General features: G+C 42.4%; 1 protein-coding gene across 1 annotated transcript in view; it reads left to right on the top strand.

Annotated features, from left to right (window-relative positions):
* Positions 1-18,547, top strand: part of PANK1 (pantothenate kinase 1) — a 52,691-nt gene that overhangs the window by 20,501 nt on the left and 13,643 nt on the right. Inside the window, 2 exon segments of the mRNA XM_034662933.1 lie at positions 8,863-9,215; positions 18,098-18,351. Of these exon segments, the coding sequence (XP_034518824.1) occupies positions 8,863-9,215; positions 18,098-18,351 (607 nt within the window).

Here is an 18,547-nt window from a genome sequence, read left to right as displayed (position 1 = left end):
TCCCTGTTCAGTGGGGAACCCAATGTGGGGCTCAATCCCAGAACCCCAGGATCATGACCGGAGCTGAAGGCGAACGCTTAACGACTGAGCCACCCAGGGGCCCCAAAATATCAGCGCTTTAAAAGTCTTTTTTTTTTCCCCTGTTGATTATGCAAACCTCAAATATCTTTTCTATCCATTAGTTAGCTCAACAAATCTATTTGTGGGATGCCTGGGTGACTCAGTCCGTTAAATGTCTGACTCTTGATTTCGGCTCAGGTCATATCTCAGGGTCTTGGGATCGAGCCCCTAGTTCAGCTCCACGCTAAGCAGACTCTCTCCCCTACTCCACTCGCCCCACTTGCACGCTCTCTCAAATAAATAAATAAAATCTTTTTTAAAAAATCTATTCACAAGTAATGGGAAAAGAAATTCAATACCACTGCCCTATTCACAATTATTTCAACAAATTCCAATTTGGTAGAACCTCGAGAGATGTGTTCAACTGTGCAGGACAGCAACCGGTTGCTGAGTCAGACCTGTGCCCAAAGGCACTAATCTTACACACAGGAAGAAATACTGGTCTTCCTGAACTTTGCCTCACTAGGAACACTGTAAAGCTCTGGCTGGTTGTTCAAGAGGAGGTAGATTTTCTAGTGTCAGACTCCCTTAGCCCTTTAAAATTGTATCTTTGACTGGTAGGAAACCTTTTCTGTGTTGTGGTTGTTGGGTTTTCTGGGTTTGTTTGTTGTTTTTGTTTTTGGTTTTTTTTTTGTCTTTGTTCGTTCATACTATTTGGAGTTCACTGTGTAACCCTTGAAATTTACTGCAGGAAGCACGAGTGCCTCTCAGAGCCTAGTCTAGTGTTCCAGAAAAGTCTTTAAGAAACAGGCTTTGTTTTAAAGCCATCAACTACCAATAAAACTTTTAAACATTTTCACCACAGTATTTGGAATACAGATTTATTTCACAGCTTAAATTACTACCAGATTGCCGATCCTGGTTTGTGTTTGGAGAAATTTTTAGACAGAAATAAATGCAACAGGACCTATATACCTTTTTATTAACACTCAGCTGCCACATGTTTATCAGCAATACTGGTAGTCCCGGGATCTGGTTCTGCATGATAGGGCTCCGTTCCAGGGGAAAATAGCCGGGATTTGATGGAGGGTGTATTAGTCAGGATAAGCAGATCGTCTGCATAACAACCCTCAAATCTCAGATCCTTAAAACAACGAAGGTTTATTTCTCATTCATACTATAAACCCATTGAGGGGGTGTCTGGGGGCTCCATTCTGGCTCATCCTCACCCTGACCCAGAGGGTGCAACAGTCGTTATCTTGGATTTTGCTGATCGTGGTTAACAGAGAAAAGAGTTCTGAAGGGTCTCACCCCAGCCGTAAGTGCTCTCGCCTGGAAGTGACATACACCGTGTCTATGCACAACGCACTGACTGGATTAGGCACATTGCCCAGCTCAATTATAAAATGCCCACGAGCTGCAGTCTGACCCCATGGGCCCCGAAGGAAGAGAACCAAAAATATTAGGCCAGCAGCACTAGTGACTACCACAATTTACTTTTCTGATTACCAGATGATTGCCTTGCTCTCCCAGCTGCAGGCGAATATAGGCATTCCTGCCCCAAAGTAGACAGCCCTGAAGCCTCGCCCAGTCATGGCATCTGGATGACGTGGAGGGGATCGAAATTAGGGCGTGATTCAAAGTGGTTTTGACATCAACTCTGGATGTATGTCCTCTTGAGCTAGAGACTTATGAACTAAAAGAGGCCAGTAACCAGCTGTGTCCCCTCCCCCACATCATATATTAATAAATACCAGTGAAAGAAAGATTGCAAAACCCAATATACATTCCTATTCAGAAAGGAGGTGGATGGGAGACATCCATTCATTGGTCCTCAGTCATTCTAAAGTGCTGAAGCAATTCTGAAATCCGTCTGGGCTCCCTGACTTGTAGGTCGTGGATGTACCTTTGAGGTCTTGATTGTTCTTTCGGAAAGGGGCTCCCCCAGTCCATTGCTCTCTTCAGGCCTTGGCTTTTTCCAATAACCTCCTGGATCACAACTAAGGTGAGACTGAAGAATATGGCCTTTGTAGAAGCTGAGCCGCATTCTCCGCTGACTTTAGAGGGTTGGGGGCTCAGGCGTTCTCTGGCGGTACAACTCTGTTCACAAGGAAGTTTCCTATCTATTTAGTTTAGTTCCATATGCCAAGCCCTCAGTCCTTGGCATACTTAGCTTCACTGGATGCCTTTGTAGTTTTGCTTCCAACATTTCTTTATTGACTTAATTGATGATACTTTGAACCTGTCAGCCTTTGATGGGGAAGCCACACCTCTGGGCGCTTTTTCCCTGAGGTTTTCTAATTGAAAGAATTAATTAAGAAGCCTTGACCTTAACTGCATTTTTATTTGGAGACGTTGTAACCCTTTCAAAGTGTTAAGAGTGAGTGTGACAGCCTGTTCTCTTCCTCTGAACCTTACCCCACAGCTAAGTGCTAATTGTCCTCTCTCATGCAAAGCCTTTCTCATTTCTCAGTTTCATTGTTTATCTGTTGGGAGAGAGAAGCAGCTGCTTTTTCCAACCCTGCAAGTCTGACTTGATGGAACCTATTTTCTCTTCTTTTTGTTTGTAAACCGGTCAGTTACTTTCTGGGTACACTTTTTTTTTTAATGGTAAACTCCCCTTTTAAATTTAAATTCAATTAATTAACATATAGTGTATTATTAGTTTCAGAGGTAGAGTTCAGTCAGTGATTCATCAGTTGTATATAACGCCCTGTGTTCATTACATCACGTGACTCCTTAATGCCCATCGCCCAGTTACCCCATCTCCCGACCTCCCCCTCCAGCAACCCTCAGTTTATTTCTGGGCGCACCTTTTAAAATGCAGCCAACAGGGGCGCCTGGGTGGCTCAGTCGTTAAACGTCTGCCTTCGGCTCAGGGTGTGATCCTGGCGTTATGGGATCGAGCCCCGCATCAGGCTCCTCCGCTGGGAGCCTGCTTCTTCCTCTCCTACTCCCCCTGTGCTCCCTCTCTCTCTGGCTCCCTCTCTCTCTGGCTGTCTCTCTCTCTCTGTCAAATAAATAAAAATAAAATCTTTAAAAAAAAAATGCATCCAACAGGGGCATCTGGCTAGCTCGGTCAGTAGCGCATGCAACCGTTGATCTCAGGGTTGTGAGTTCAAGCCCCAAGTTCAAGGCCTACTTTTATAAAAATAAATAAATAAAAATTAAAAAATAAACTGCAGCCAACAGTAACCAACACATGCTACTAACATTTGACTTTCAATCTCTTCCACAATATCATACTAATTCTTTAGGTATATTATCTGCCTTTCAAGTTATCATACACGTTGGTTTTACCAAATGCTTTGCCAGCCTCCAAAATCCGTTTCCTCCCTCCTGCCGCCTGACCTTTTTTTGTTGCTGTTAAAGTTAGTCCATTTCAAGTAGCAGTCAGGTCGGGGTCTGTTGCAGTACCCAAGTCTGGGTGGTTTAAAAAACAAAGGTTGATTTCGTGGTCAATGCTGTATGTGCATTGAAGACCGGCTACATCGTTGCGTTCAGGACTTAAGCTGACAGATCAGCCAACATCTGGATGTTTCCTGTCGCTGTGGGAAAGTGCTGAAGGGTCTCATGCCTGTAATTAAATGTTCTGGCCTGGGAGAGACAACTTATATGTCGCTGGCTCACCATTAAAGCAGTTTTCCTTCAGCATTGTTTTTGGGCTCAATCTGTCTTGACACATATAAAGCCAGTTGGTTCTCCTAGCTATATAGTATCCCATCATGTAAGTACATTACATTTTATTAACATACTGATGGATGTCTACGTTGTTGCCAGTTTTTCATTGCTAAACATTGTCACAGTGAACATCTTTGTGTATGTTTCCTATTGCACCTGTGCAAGAGTTTCTTTGGGAAATAGTTCCTTTTATTCTTTATTATTATGATGATTCTTTATAATATGCTGAGAGAAGGTAGACCTAAAGTCCACCACTTATCTGTAACACCTTGCTTTATGAATGTTGGTATCTTGTTTATACACATCTCACTATGGTAGAAACCATCTTGAATGTGTAAATCAGTTGTTTGTGAAAGTCTTCTTGTGCACTTTAAGCCTTGACTCCTGCTGAACGTCTTTGATGAATATTCTAGAAATTCTTTAAAAATGCCATCTGGTTGAAGAAGGAGTAAAGAGTGAATGCAGACATTCTGTATCTAGAACCAGCATCGCTTCTGGCAAACACAGAACAGACTATTACCAGTGGTTCAGCTGAATTTATCAAAGCATTTGAATATTCTGGATTAAAGAACACACGAGTCATGGATGATAGCTGCACCGAGATGTTCTTCCTTCCCCTTGTCTTTTATCTCCAGCCACAGCTTATGGTTGGGAAGTGTAAGATTTAGGTAGACCTTGATATCAGGACGATGAATAAAACTGTGCATTCAAAAATCTGACAGTTTCTATAAAAGCATTAACATGTGAATAGAAGAGCATTTTTTTTCATGAAGGTAAGAAATGAACATAGGTAAGTGAAAGCAGTTTCTAGTGCCATTTAAACTAATGCAGTGTTCTGATCTTTATTCCCTTTTACCTTAAACAAACCTGCTGACATAACTGAATTTTCAGAACTCTACACTTTTCCCCACAGTTTTGTTGAGTTGCCAAAAAGAGCTTTGAAATGAGCAGGGGGTGAAGCAGGAAAGACAGCAGGATTCTAAATGACTTATGAAATGTTTTAAGTGTCCCCTGTCACATTTTTAAAAGTGAGACCTCTTTGCAGTTGCTTGTTCTTACCAATAGCCAACCAAATAAAAACCCATGGAGGGATTCTTCACTTCCGAGGGCTGGTGACAGCTGTGGCTGGGTAAATACTGGATTTCTACTACAGAACTAGATTATTTTCTGGGTTTCACACAGCTTGTTCTGTCCATTCTGTGCTGGGATGTCTCCTGTTTTCCATTGTCACTGAATTCTTTCTTTCTTTCTTTCTTTCTTTCTTTCTTTCTTTCTTTCTTTCTTTCTTTCTTTCTTTCTTTCTTTCCTTTCTTACTTCTGCATGTACTGAATGATCTGAATGTAGAATTTTCTTCATCCCCTCCCCTAATCTCTAGCCTGCACCCATACAGCCTGCCCATCCTGCCACCTCCTAAAGATATTAACAGCCTGGAGGGATAGCCTTCTCTATCTTTCAGCAGGCTCATGTAATCATAAACATAGGGGTCTCCCTTCCACCTGCTTTCCTTCTTTCCTGCCTTCTTTCCCTCCTTTTTTTTTTCCCCAAACCAAATAGGGTAAATAAATTATTTGCACTTCTAGGCATCTTCTGCCTTTCTCATTAACAGAAGCTTAGGGATATCAGGCAACTGGTACAGATCTCATTCATTCTTTTCAACAGCTGCCCAATATTCCATGGCTTGGAAATAATAAACGTTGTTGAACAGTTTTCCTGTTACAGGGCATGCACTTTGTTTTCAGGTTTTTGTTTTTGTGTTGGTTTTTTTTTTTTAAGTTTTTATTCATTTAAGTAATCTCTACACCCAGGGCGGGGCTGGAACTCATGAATCAAGAGTCACATGCTCTCCTGACTAAGCCAGCCAGGTGCCCCCGTTTTTGTTTTTTTAATTCGGCCACTGTAAAGGGTGCTGCAATGAACATTCTTTTTCTCCCCCTTTCTTATTTAAATTCAATTTCGTTAACATATAGTGTATTATTAGTTCCGGGGGTAGAGTTTAGTGATTCATCAGTTGCATAGAACACCCAGTGCACATTACATCAAGTGCTCTCCTTTAATGCTCGTCACCCAGTTACCCCATCCCTCCACCCACTTCCCTTCCAGCAACCCTCAGTTTGTTCCCTATAGTTAAGAGTCTCTTGTGGTTTGCCTCCCTCTCTGTTTTTTTTCTTATTTTGTTTTTCCTTCCCTTCCTCTACGTTCATCCGTTTTGTTTCTTAAGTTCCACATATGAGTGAAATCATGGTGTTTGTCTTTCTCTGACCGACTTATTTCCCTTAGCATAATACCCTCTAGTTCCATTCATATCGTTGCAAATGACAAGATTTCATTCTTTCTGATGGCTGAATACTATTCCATTATATATATACCACATCTTCTTTATCCATTCATCTGTCGACTTTGGCTGTTATGAATTGCTGCTATAAACATTGGGGCGCATGTGCTCATTTGAATCAGTGTGTTTGTATCCTTTGGATAAATACCTAGTAGTGCAATTGCTGGGTTGTATGCAATGAACATTTCTTTTTTTCTTTTTTTAAGATTTTATTTTATTTATTTGACAGAGACAGCCAGCGAGAGAGGGAACACAAGCAGGGGGAGTGGGAGAGGAAAAAGCAGGCTCCTAATGGAGGAGCCTGATGTGGGGCTCGATCCCAGAACGCTGGGATCACGCCCTGAGCCGGAGGCAGACGCTTAACGACTGAGCCACCCAGGCACCCCGCAGTGAACATTTCTTATACCTATCCTCAAATACTGGTGCTTTTTAAATATGGTCCAGCAGAGGGGTTAGCTGGGTTAAAAATGTATGTGTACTTTTGATTTTAATAGGTGTTGCTAGAGTTCTTCCAAATGATCAGCCTAGCAATGTTCCAGAATACCCTTCCCCCATCCTGTCTAGTAGTAGGTGTCTTTCCTACTATGATAAGAATGGATTATAACTGCAGCACTGATTGCATAGCCCAGGCACCTGTTGACACACCATAAAGTATTTCAGTGGAGATGAAAACTAGGGCTCTGGTCAGCCTACATGGTTGGGGGTGGTTGTGATTTTTTTTTATACTTCTGAAAGAATCCGCAGGAAGTTTATAGTAGGGAGAGAACTGCAGACCATTCTACTCCAATCCATTCCTTTCACAGATAAGGGAATTGGGATCCAGAGAGGTAGAGGGAGTGACAGTGAGCTGGTTACTGATTGCTGTTTATGGCAAGCAGTTGTGAATCCTGATTTGAGGTTCGACCCATTACCTACACTGTGGGCCATGCTGACTGTGAGTTTTAGAGAAGGGACCAAGAAATGTCATCTGTGAGTTGAATTGACTGGTAGGGGTGAACTGTTCCAGTTTTCTATTATTTCCTGCTAGGACAAGCAAGCTTCGCAACCTCCACTAGGCTGTGTGGGATTTGCTTTACAAACTTCCACAATTATAATAGGACATTTGTTACCTCGTACTTGTCAGTGGAATCTGCTGCTCTTAATCTTTTGGGGAGTTTGGGGTTTTATTTTTCTATACTTGTTAAGAGTTACTGCTTCCAAGGGTGGAGCAGCTGGCTTGGATTACAGCTCAAATGACAGTAGTGAAGCACAGGGGGGAAACATTGCATATGCAGGGATGGCTTCCTGCTATGTGCCTCTCCCCCCACCCTCCCCAACTTACCAATGGAGAGGGCAGAATAGGAGGGCAGCCCAGAAAAAAAAAAGAACTTCTGGAGGTCTCCCTGGTGTTCCTGGCAATGTAATCTTGGTGAGAAAATGCACAACTTGACTAGGGCTCGTATGGATGTTCTCCAGGGCTGAATAAAATAAACTTCTTGAAAGAAGTCATTTGAGCTCCCTGTATCTTTAAACTCAGCTTCAATATTACAGTTTCCGATTGAGCCCATGGAGTCTGCTGAGGGAAGTGAAAAGGGAGATCCCAGATTTCGCGGTCTCATTCAGGTTTGCTCTGTGCTCATCGCAGAGCATCTGACCGCACAGCATTAACTTTCTAGGTCGCCGCTAAATGAAGTTGGCCCGTTCGGGGAGCTCAGCCTGTTCTGTTAATAACAAGAAAAATGATTATGATGGAGATTTATGTTGTTGTAGATAAACATCTTGAGCATATAATGTGCACACGCACACACGCAGGCGCACACACGCAGGCACACAGCATCGTCCCCTGCAGGCACGCCTTCGCGCTGCACACCTGCTTGGGAGCTAAGCTTCCTGCCGGGCTTGCCTGCCGGAGGCCATGGTTCTTCTGCAGTTCCCAAGCCTGCAGACTGCAACCACTAAGGACTGTCAGAAAACACTCATGCCCAGGTTGCAGCCCGGAATTAAATCAGAACTTGTGGGAGAGGAGGTGAGAATCGGGATGCTGAAGGTGATTCTAGCCCACAGCTGGCTTGAGGACTCCTTAACAGGCCATTATGAGGCGAAGAGAGTGTCTGCTTCATGAAGAAAGAAATGAGCTATGACAGGAGCTGTTCTCTTTAGAGTTACACCCCGTAGGGTCATCGTCTCGCATAACCCACTCACTTTCTCCTTCCTGCCTATTCTGTAGATTAAAGCGGCGGGCTCATGTCTTACAGCGTCAGCGTGTGGAGGTGAAAATTGAATGCTGTAACAGTTGTCATTGAGAAGTGCCCTAGGAGTGCACCATGTGGGTTAGAGACCGGCACGCCTCGTGGTCCACCTGGCATAGCCAGTTTTTCTCTGGCATTGGAACAGATCGCTGTTTCCTTGGCCGAGATTCTGATAAAATCATCAGCATGTGGGAGCCATGGCGTATGTAGAAATAGATCTTTAAGAGTTGGAATTGTACTCAGCTTGGGAGGATACTCGAGGCCTAAGAAGCCCTGGGAATGGAGACGGGCCTAAGGGACTGCAAAGTCCTGTTTCTCTTCTCAGGCTCAGTCCTGAGGCAGACTCTCAGTAGAGTATGGGCAGAATCACAGGCACCATTTAAATGGTGCATTTCTCCTTGCCTGTCTCTTCTTTTAGGCACATAGCGTTGAAATTAGAGGCACCGGATGGTAAATGCACATACAGATGTGACACCACTGCATTTCATTACCGGATATTCAGAAATTGAGCATCTCTTTAAATGCATAGAACTCAACAGTACTATCTTTCTGTCCTCCAGCATTCCCCTGGTTCGGCATGGATATCGGTGGAACACTGGTTAAGTTGGTCTACTTTGAACCAAAGGACATTACAGCCGAAGAGGAACAAGAGGAGGTGGAGAACCTGAAGAGCATCAGGAAATATTTGACTTCCAACACCGCCTACGGGAAAACCGGGATCCGAGACGTCCACCTGGAACTGAAAAATCTGACCATGTGTGGGCGCAAAGGGAACCTGCACTTCATCCGCTTCCCCAGCTGTGCCATGCACAGGTTCATCCAGATGGGCAGCGAGAAGAACTTCTCCAGCCTTCACACCACGCTCTGCGCCACGGGAGGCGGGGCGTTCAAGTTCGAAAAGGACTTCAGAATGGTATGTCAGCTCTGTGCTTGTTCCACAACAAAACTACCTCTCAGAGAAGGAAAGAAAAGCCCCTCCCGTGTCCTTAATCATGGCTTTCTCTTGTGGAAGAGCTAGACTGCTAGCCTTGGGACTCCAGATGGGGTCACGGCACCGCTCTGTGCCTCAGTTCCCTCCCATGTCTGGATAGTTTGTACCTCCTAGGGTTGTTCCACACAGGATCAAAGGAGAAAATACGTCCCTGGCACTTAATAAATGCTCATAAATGTTAGCTATCGTTATCGTTTTTGTTACAGTTACCGCTGCACGATATGCTAAGTTAAGATGATATCAATCCCTTTCGGGGTATTGTAACGTTTTCCACAGACTCTTATTACTGTGTGGTGGAAAGCATAATCATCATTCCGGTTTTATAGCTGTAGAGACTGAGGCCCCACCAGAAAGGCTTTCTATAAATCCTGTGAAAAATGGTGACTGCTGTCTCCCTATTGTTTGCTGTAAGTGTCTTTTTTGTTTTACAAATGTCCTTCAGAAGTTTTGAAACAAAAAGGAAACATTTGGTGTCATTCATAGGTGACTTCCTTTACTAGTGAGTAAGGTTTCAGGAGTATGGTTTTACGTGGTAAGAATAATGCGGTCTCCTACGGGGAGGGCCATACCAGCTCTACATTGCTCACGTACACCTGACAATTCTGGCTAAATGGAGGACACAGATGAATAAGATATCCCCTGTTTCTCTTTATTTAGCAATCTTCTAACAGCTGTGTTTTCCAATTTCCCCATCTCTACAGTCAAGATAATCTCTGTGCTGTCCAGCCTCAACTCACAGGGAATACAATGAGAATAAAGTGCAATAAAGGATGTAGAAAATGAAAAGAGAGAGGAAGTCTAGTTAGGTTCAACAGAAGTGACTGGGCTTGCCAGAAAGTCGAAAATACAGTGAGATAAGTTGTAAAATACACTTTTTCAAAGCCTGGGGTGCAGATTACTGCATTCTGCCATGGAACTGGCATATCCAGTCTTGCTGTAAAGTCTATCATTAATGAATAAATTAATGAATCAATACATTATTATGGCATTTAATAAAGCTATAAATACAAATTTTATTTGTATCATCAAAAGTAACATCATTTATCCCATGGAGTGTAGTAAGTAGTTTCCAGGAGAGCTGGCAATGGAGTCCTAGCACAGTGTCCTGAGGGAGACTGATGACCGCAGGTTTCGGCTTTTTCTTCTGGATCCCCTTTCCCCGACCTATCTGTGGAATTTAATGCTGCCTCTCACCTGAATGATCCATGGCATCTTTTTTCCCACCAAAGGGACTCAATGATCAAAGAGTTTTGAAACTGAAAAGGCTGAGATCCAGAGGCATGAAAATTAAATTTGAGTTCATAGTTGGAAAAGCACTAAACCTGAATTCTAGCGTTATCTCTGCCTTGACCTAGCTGGATGACTTTGGGTGAGAATACTGGAGCCCTCAGTATTATCATTTGCAAAAAGGAGGCAGTAGAGTGGAGAGAGGAGGGAGGAGTTCTAGAACATCGAACCTGAAGTCACCTTTGGAGACCAGGCAGTACAGCATTCTTGTGCTACATGGACAAAGAAACTAAAGCTAGGGAGGATTAAGGGGCTCTAGTAGTGCCTCCTAGTAAGAGCTGGGGTGTCAGCTCAATTCTGACTCAGAAGAATATGCTGACCCAGCCCTAGTGCTGAGAACTCCCCAGGTCACCCTGTCTGGACATCTCCACTAGGGAGCCGGAAGAACCCAGGTGACCTGGGGCATTTATGCAACATCCCTCAATGCCTCTGTTCCTCCTCGGGGTAATGTACATTCTGGGAAGAAGTTACTCAATATATATTGGCTCTGAGCAAGCGTGTTTCTCAAGGTTCTGAACTGAGAAAGGTCATATTTTATAATAACCAAGATAAAGAAGCCTCTACTTCTGCAGGCGGCTGCTGGAGCCTAATGAATAGACTGGAGCAGGGAGCAAGTCTGGAATATTTGCCAAACAGCCTGGCCAGCTAGGGGCATACATCTGTAAAAGAAAAGAAAAGGGCTGCCTTCTGTGTCCACGCTCAGGCTTAGCCAAAGTGAGGACAGAATTGATCTCTTCCCATAGCCGGTCTGTCAGTGCGCGAAGTGATGTGCCCTTATCCTTCCAAAGTGTGTGAGGATGGACAGGTCTTCTCACCCTCTTGCCTAGGCCTTCGTTCACTCACCCAACAAGTATTTATTGTGCTCCATCTGTGCTCCAGGTACTGTTAGGAACAAAACAAAACCCCTGCCCTCCAGGAGCTTATATTCTAGTGTGGGGAGTCGGTCAGTAATTAAATAAGCAACTGAATATCGAAGTACAGAATATACCACTATATCCTGTGTGTGTGTGTGTGTGTAAATAATATGTTCTGGATGGGGGAGGGGAAAAGCAAAGCAAAGGGGGGGTGGGGGAGTTGGGAGAGTTTTAGGTGATGAGGTAACATTGGAGCAGGAACCAGAAATAATGAAGCAAAGCAGGCCAGTATCCCAGGAAGGGTATTTTAGGCATAGGAACAGTAAATGCTAAAACCCTTAGATGTGCTCAATCCAAGCTCTTCCCTCTTCCCCTTTCCAGAATAGAACACTGAAACCTGGTTGGAGATGATCAATATTTACTACCGTATGTATTAAGCAATTGGACAAAATAAAGCATTGCATATATATTTTCTCTCTCTCTCTCTCTCTCTCTATATATATATATATAATAAAGTCCTGTCATTGTTATTGTATAAAATCACTGTTTTTGCTATAATGCAGCTTTGCGGAAGTGTGTTTTTAAAAACCTAAATAAATAGAGCTAACTAAAAGACATTTAGCAGACCCTGAGTAGTTCATAATTGTTACATCTAATGACCACATCCTTTTCATTTATAGTGAATATATTTAATTCTCAGATAATGTCAACTAGTCTTCATCCAACTTGGAATGTACAAGAAAGAGCTTACGAGACAGGCATTAAGTTAGACCCTGTGTAGAAGATTTCAGCTGAACAGAGCTGCATTTCTTGTTTCCTTTTTCTTTCCCTCCCTCCCCCTCTCTCTCTTTCTTTCTTTCTTTGCTCTCTTCCTTCCTTGTTTCCTCTCTGATTCTTTTAACATTTGGGATCACTGTCACAAATAAACTTCTGACTGGCAAAAATTAGCCTTCTGAATTAATGATACACCAAAATGGGACACAAAAGAAAAACTTAATCTAACCACAAATGGTCTAAGAAACTGAGAAGCCAATGAGGAATCCCACCATTGAAGAAAGTGATCCTCAAGGGGAAGACTTGTCTATCCCCTGTCTCTGTTCTGTGAGTTTTGTTTTGAAGTACCCACCAGAATATTTTATGTACTAAATCTAGTATTTTCATCCACAACTGCACTTCCTAACTTCAACAAGAATATTCTTTAAAATGTGAAGTATTCTAACATAAGAGAATGTATAGAAAAAAATCATCCCTTTTGTCTACCTAGCTCTTCATTACATTAGGTACTTTTCCTTGTGAGTTTTGTTCAGGCTACGACTAACTTTAATTAGAAGTTAGAAGTGACTCCGTTACTTTCAAAAAAGACCTATCCTCTAACAACAGGATGTAACAATACTCTTATTTGGTTGACATGAGATTTAGGGAACAGAAAAGGATCTTCTGGTGGCTTTATTATATTTTTCTCAAGGTGTGAGAACTTAAGAATTGGCCTTTCTTAAGCCAGAAATCTCTAAGGAAACAATCGAAAAAAGTTAAGAATAGTGGAAAAATTATCAGGAGGCGAGGGACAGTTGTGGAATGGGAAATTCTAAATCTAAGTGGACCATTCAAGATCATTTATTAGCTTGGTTCCTATTAGGAACCCAGGGACTGATTTGTGGCATTGCAACAGCATGAATTTTGGTAGACAGCACCATTCTCCACTTGGGTCTGGCTTGACGTATGACCACTGGGCTATGGCCTCTTTATCATTTGGGTGCAGGGAGGAAGAAACCATCTTGGAAGTTTTGTCATATTTCTCACTCACAGAATATGTTTGAAATTCATCTCTCTCAGGTCTCCTAGGTCTCCTTTGGGAAGAGAAAAGAGCCCTGAGTGAAATTTGTAATTCAGAGTGGACTATTTTATATGCAAATTATTCTCAGTTTAGTAAGATAACCTTTTCTGCCATTTCCAGTATGATTTATGGAGTCAGTGTCCTCAAAACCACCTTGGGAAGTGTAAGGTATCATACAGATGTGTATTTTCTTCAAATTTCTGAAATATAATTTGATGACTTATTTCTCAATTACAGGGGAGTAATATAACTGGTTTGGGGCAGGTCCATAGAATACCCCCATAGAAGTAGCTATGGAATCTCTTGGGATGATTTTTTACCAGATTTATCTATTTAACTCTTTATTTAGTTATTTTTGACAGACTGAGCTGAAGCAGACACGGACAACCTTTTACAATTGTCTCCTGAGCATGCCTTGTGTTTGGGATCCATATTTTTTTCCTATGTCTGGTATTAGCATACCAGAATCCCTGAATTTCCTCTACAAATTTGAGTCTTCAGTGTGGAAATAGTGTTTTGACTAGCAGACTAGCACATTTCAGCTTGAGATAAGAAAACCCAAATTTTTTTACTTCTCACATAATTAGAACCCATGTGTATAGTTCTTTACAGGATCCAAAACATTTTCACGCGGGCGTCTCATTTGATTCTTGAAGGTGGCCCTGTGAGTTAGCTAGGGCAGGTGCTGTTAGGGACAGTAAGTGACTTTATCCAATGCCTCTTCTGACTGTACTGGGGTCATGGGCTCATCCCGGTTCTTCAACACCTACTACTGTGTGGTCCGAGGACCAACATCATCAACATAACCTGGGATACTGTTAGAAATGCAGTCAGGCACTCTGGGAGTGGAGCCCAGCAATCTGTGTTTCAGCAAATCCTCTGAGTGATTCTGATGGCTCCTATAATTGGAGAATCCCGTTGCACCCACACACTTGCTTGAGTAACTTTAGTACTAGGCACAACCATGTTAGTTCATCATGGTTGTAATTTGAAAGTTTTTTCTACTGTCCTTCTTTCCCTATTTGCTAGCCTTGGGATCCGGAATAGGTCACTTAACACACTGACCCCTGGTGATATATTTCATCCGCAAAATGGGTTGTAATAATAATAGCTCCCTTGCCTGAAGTCCTACAGATGAGATCCATATAGTTTTTTAAATTAGCTTCCATTATTTACACAGAGTTTGTTTGAATCTTAGGACAAGCTGAGGTTTGTTGCTTTTATATTTGGGAAGTGGTTTAAGTTTAATGATTTAGGAATTGGCAGAACCCATATTTTCTGAAAGTGCTAAGGAGACTTACAAGCAGTGGGGTGGTGGGGCCAGTTCCTACTGGTTTAAGAGAGCCAGTCTCTCTGCATGTCTTCCCAGCTCTGTGCTTAGTGACATCATGTTGGTATCTTGAAATTAGACATCGTGGAAGCGATTATACTGCAGAAATTGGTAAATGCTATAAACCAGGGCTTTTGCTCCCAGAGAGCTGGTTGTTAAACATTCACCAGCACACCTTGGTTACCAGGTTATGTCCACATGAGCTATAACTTCATCTGCATGTTAGCTACATCTGATATTTCAGATCTGTCATCATTTAGGACCCATAATAGAGATCAGCATTAGAATATATATAAAATTAATAGGATGGAAGTCAGCATCAGCCTACAGATATGTTTGGTTGGCCTGCAATATTTACCAAAAAAAAAAAAATTAAATAGCTGTCAGCTAATTAATTACACTGAGCCCCCATTATGACATGGCAACAATGGGCTGCAGGTAAATTGTAAATATGTATGTATTGTCCTCTGTGTGTGTTCTGTCGCTTTACATCTAGCCCAGGGCTTCACTCTCTTATGTTTTCTTACTCTCTCCTGTAGGCATTTGCATTTGCTACCCTTGATAGAAAGAAAACTAAGCCCAGAGAAAGAGTGTTTTTCCACAGCTAGGATCTGAACATGCCGAATGTTCCACAGAGCCCGTTCAGTTGTATTTACAAACTCCAGAGTGTGAAAAGTAATTCCTGTCATGTTCGGAATTTCAGATTGCCTGCGTGAATGTCCAAGTTATGATTTGACTCACTGCTTACACTTGGGAGCCTGGACTTTTCTCTGGACGGTGAAGACTTTTAAGGGAGGTCTCTGTAGGGCTCAGTGAAAGTGACAAATGTTTCTGTTTCCCAGTTTGGGAATGCATGACCCAGGCTTCAGAAATATCTATCCTTCAGTAAAACGTATAGCAGAGGTGTTTGTTTGCACTTGGCACTTTATTTGAAACTGAATTTGATGAGAAAGATGAGATAACAGTGTTTCCTTTCAGATCAAAGTTGTGTGTGTGCTTAGTTTATTTGCCTAGATAGGTTTTCTTTTTCCACAGCGCAGGTTCAGGATGTCCATGTGAATACAATGTGTCTCTGTCTGTGTTTGTGATGTTGGCTGTGGGCATGGGCTGTCAATATTGTTGATGGACCTCTGATTAATTTTTAAGCAGGTTAACCTATGGTCCCACAGCTGGCTGATGAAATTGCTACCTTTCTGTTTGGTTTGATCCAAGAAGTGGTAACTTTCCCTGTCCCACTTAACAAATGTTTATTAAGCTGTTATTATGGGACAGGCCTTTGAGCATGGTGCTCAGGGGCACCTGGTGAACCAGAAAACCAGCCGGAATGTGATCAGTGCTGTAAGTGGAAGAGGTTAATGGGGCTGTGGAATGGAGAGGACAAAGACAGCATGTACAGAGCTGTGTCTCACTACCGTCTTCCAGATCTCAGGTTGTTCTATACCTAAAGTACCCCCTTAAAACGTGTGTAGTTACTTGCATCTCACCCAGACTTTTCACTCAGTAAAAAATGAAATGCTTGGAATCGTTTATGAGATAGATTTACTTTCTCAGCTAGTGTCTTTTAGGATGATGGCCTCTGGGGACCCCCTTTCTACTTGCTAGGTGGTGTGCTGTCCAATTCATGAGTCATTGAATAGAGCCAGCTAGATCTTTAAATTAAAAAAAAATAAAAAACAAAAAAACCCAGGATGATTGTTTCTTTGTATCAAGAAGACTCATACCACCTTGCTGGTAACCTATTCAAACTGATTCTGCTCTATACGTATGTATTTAGTGGAGTTCGTTGAATGGGAAATTCAGATGAGTGATACGAAGTCAAGAGTGTTCTTCCAGCTCTTAATTTTTGTAATGAAGATGATGCCTTATTGGCAAAATATCTAAGTATAGTACTTGTTTAGGTTGTTTCCAGATCCCAGAAGCAGTATGCATTATGAAAACAAGAGAAGAACAGTGAGTCCCCGGGAGCTTTTTGCTAGTTGTATCACTTAGGGGAAGTTATTTAAGCTCTGCAAGCCTTAACCATAAAGCAAGGATAAAACATCTACTTAAGACGATTTTGTGAGAATTAAATGATCTAGTTCTTGGTGTGTAATAAATAATAAATACTAGCTATTATTTTCTTAAAGGTATTTCTTTAAAAATTTAAGTTAGATCTTACAAATTATCTTCCTTTGTTGGGTCGGTATCATGTTGGTGATTATTAGGTTTATTATTATTTTGTTGTTGTCATTGTTGTTGTTCATGGGAAATGATCATCTGGACCATCAATAATACTACTTTGGGGACCATGAATTAAACTTTTAAGGATGTGAAGTGGCCACTTCCCCTAAGGCTGCCTCACAGCCAACTCATCCCCATTTACTTTTTTCCCCCATACCTGGGAGAATGGAAGTTTTTGTCTTATAGGAGCATGAAAGGACACTTTGGGACCACCCCCGCTATTCGTGAAAAAACCAACATTTTTTTGAGCCCTTTGTCCACATATTATTATCATGAAATCTTTACAACAACACTGTACAGTGAATAATATCCCTATTTTACAGAGAGGCAACTGAGGCTTCTCAAGTTAAATAACTTGCGCCACATCCCTCAGTTAAGTGCTAGAGCTTGAATTCAAAGCCAGGTCTATCTCACTGCAAAGCCCAGGCCTGGGAAGAGGAGAGTTGGGTTTTGTGGGCTCAAAGGTGATTGCTCACCATGCCTCGCTCAGGACCTTGTATGTGGGCAAGTGTGGGGTTCTTCTTGCTTTCAGAACATTCTCACTCTCCTCCCCCTGTGGGAGACCCTGGTCTTAGTGATATACTGTATTGGTTTCCTGTGGCTACCCTAACAAATTACCACCACAACAGAAATGTATTCAGTCACAGTTTGGAGGTGACCAAAATCAAGGTGTTGGCAGGACCACTCCTCCTTCTGAGGCTCTCGGGCAGCTTCCATTTGCCTCTTGCAGCTTCTGGTGGCTCTGGGCATTTGTTGGCCTGTGGTAGAGTACTCCAGTCTCTGCCTTCGTCTTCATGGGGCCTTCTCCTCTGTCCATCAGATCTTTCCCATGTGTCTCATAAGGAAGCTTGTCAGTGGATATAGGGTCCATGCAGATAATCCAGGATGTTCTCTTCATCTCAGGATCCTTAACTTAATCACATCTGCAAAGACCCTTTTTCCAAATCAGGTAACATACACGGGTCCTAAAAAATGAGGACCTCCACCTGCTTCTCAAGGGCCACCAAGTCAACCCATTACACATTACACATTACACACACTTTTCCAGCAACCAGGCAACTTCCTGTACTTTGGTTCCCACTGTGGGCAGAGAGGAGGTCCGGCAAAGGCTGCTTTTCTGGCAAAGTGACTAACGATCCACAGGATTTTACAACTTGGAGTTTTTAAAGATGTTTCCATGCTTTTACAGTTAATGACACGTGTTCAGTCCAGCTAAAAGCCCTTGGGGCTTCTCCTGAGGTGCTCATAGCCTCTCTCATGAGGTTTTGTTCTCTTTCAGATTGCTGACCTGCAGCTCCATAAACTGGATGAACTGGACTGTCTGATTCAGGGCCTGCTTTACGTTGACTCCATTGGCTTCAACGGCAAGCCGGAATGTTACTATTTTGAAAATCCCACAAATCCTGAATTGTGTCAAAAAAAGCCGTACTGCCTTGATAACCCATACCCTATGTTGCTGGTGAACATGGGCTCAGGGGTCAGCATTCTAGCAGTGTACTCCAAGGACAACTATAAAAGAGTTACAGGGACCAGGTAAACACAGTTTCTACTAGGAGAACCTTTCTGTTCCTAAACCCAGGCCTCTTCTTTGAAGACCAGTTTATACAAAGATGATTTGTATCGAACACATTTTTCAAAGAAAGATCTTACCCTTCTCAGCCAACCAAAAAAGGTTTATTGCATGATATGTTAAAATAGTAAGAGGGTAATTTATGTGAAGGGTCATAAA

The sequence above is a fragment of the Ailuropoda melanoleuca genome, chromosome 6 (genome assembly GCF_002007445.2).
Source record: "Ailuropoda melanoleuca isolate Jingjing chromosome 6, ASM200744v2, whole genome shotgun sequence".
Lineage (NCBI taxonomy): Eukaryota > Metazoa > Chordata > Mammalia > Carnivora > Ursidae > Ailuropoda > Ailuropoda melanoleuca.
This window is presented reverse-complemented; position numbering and strand designations above follow the sequence as displayed.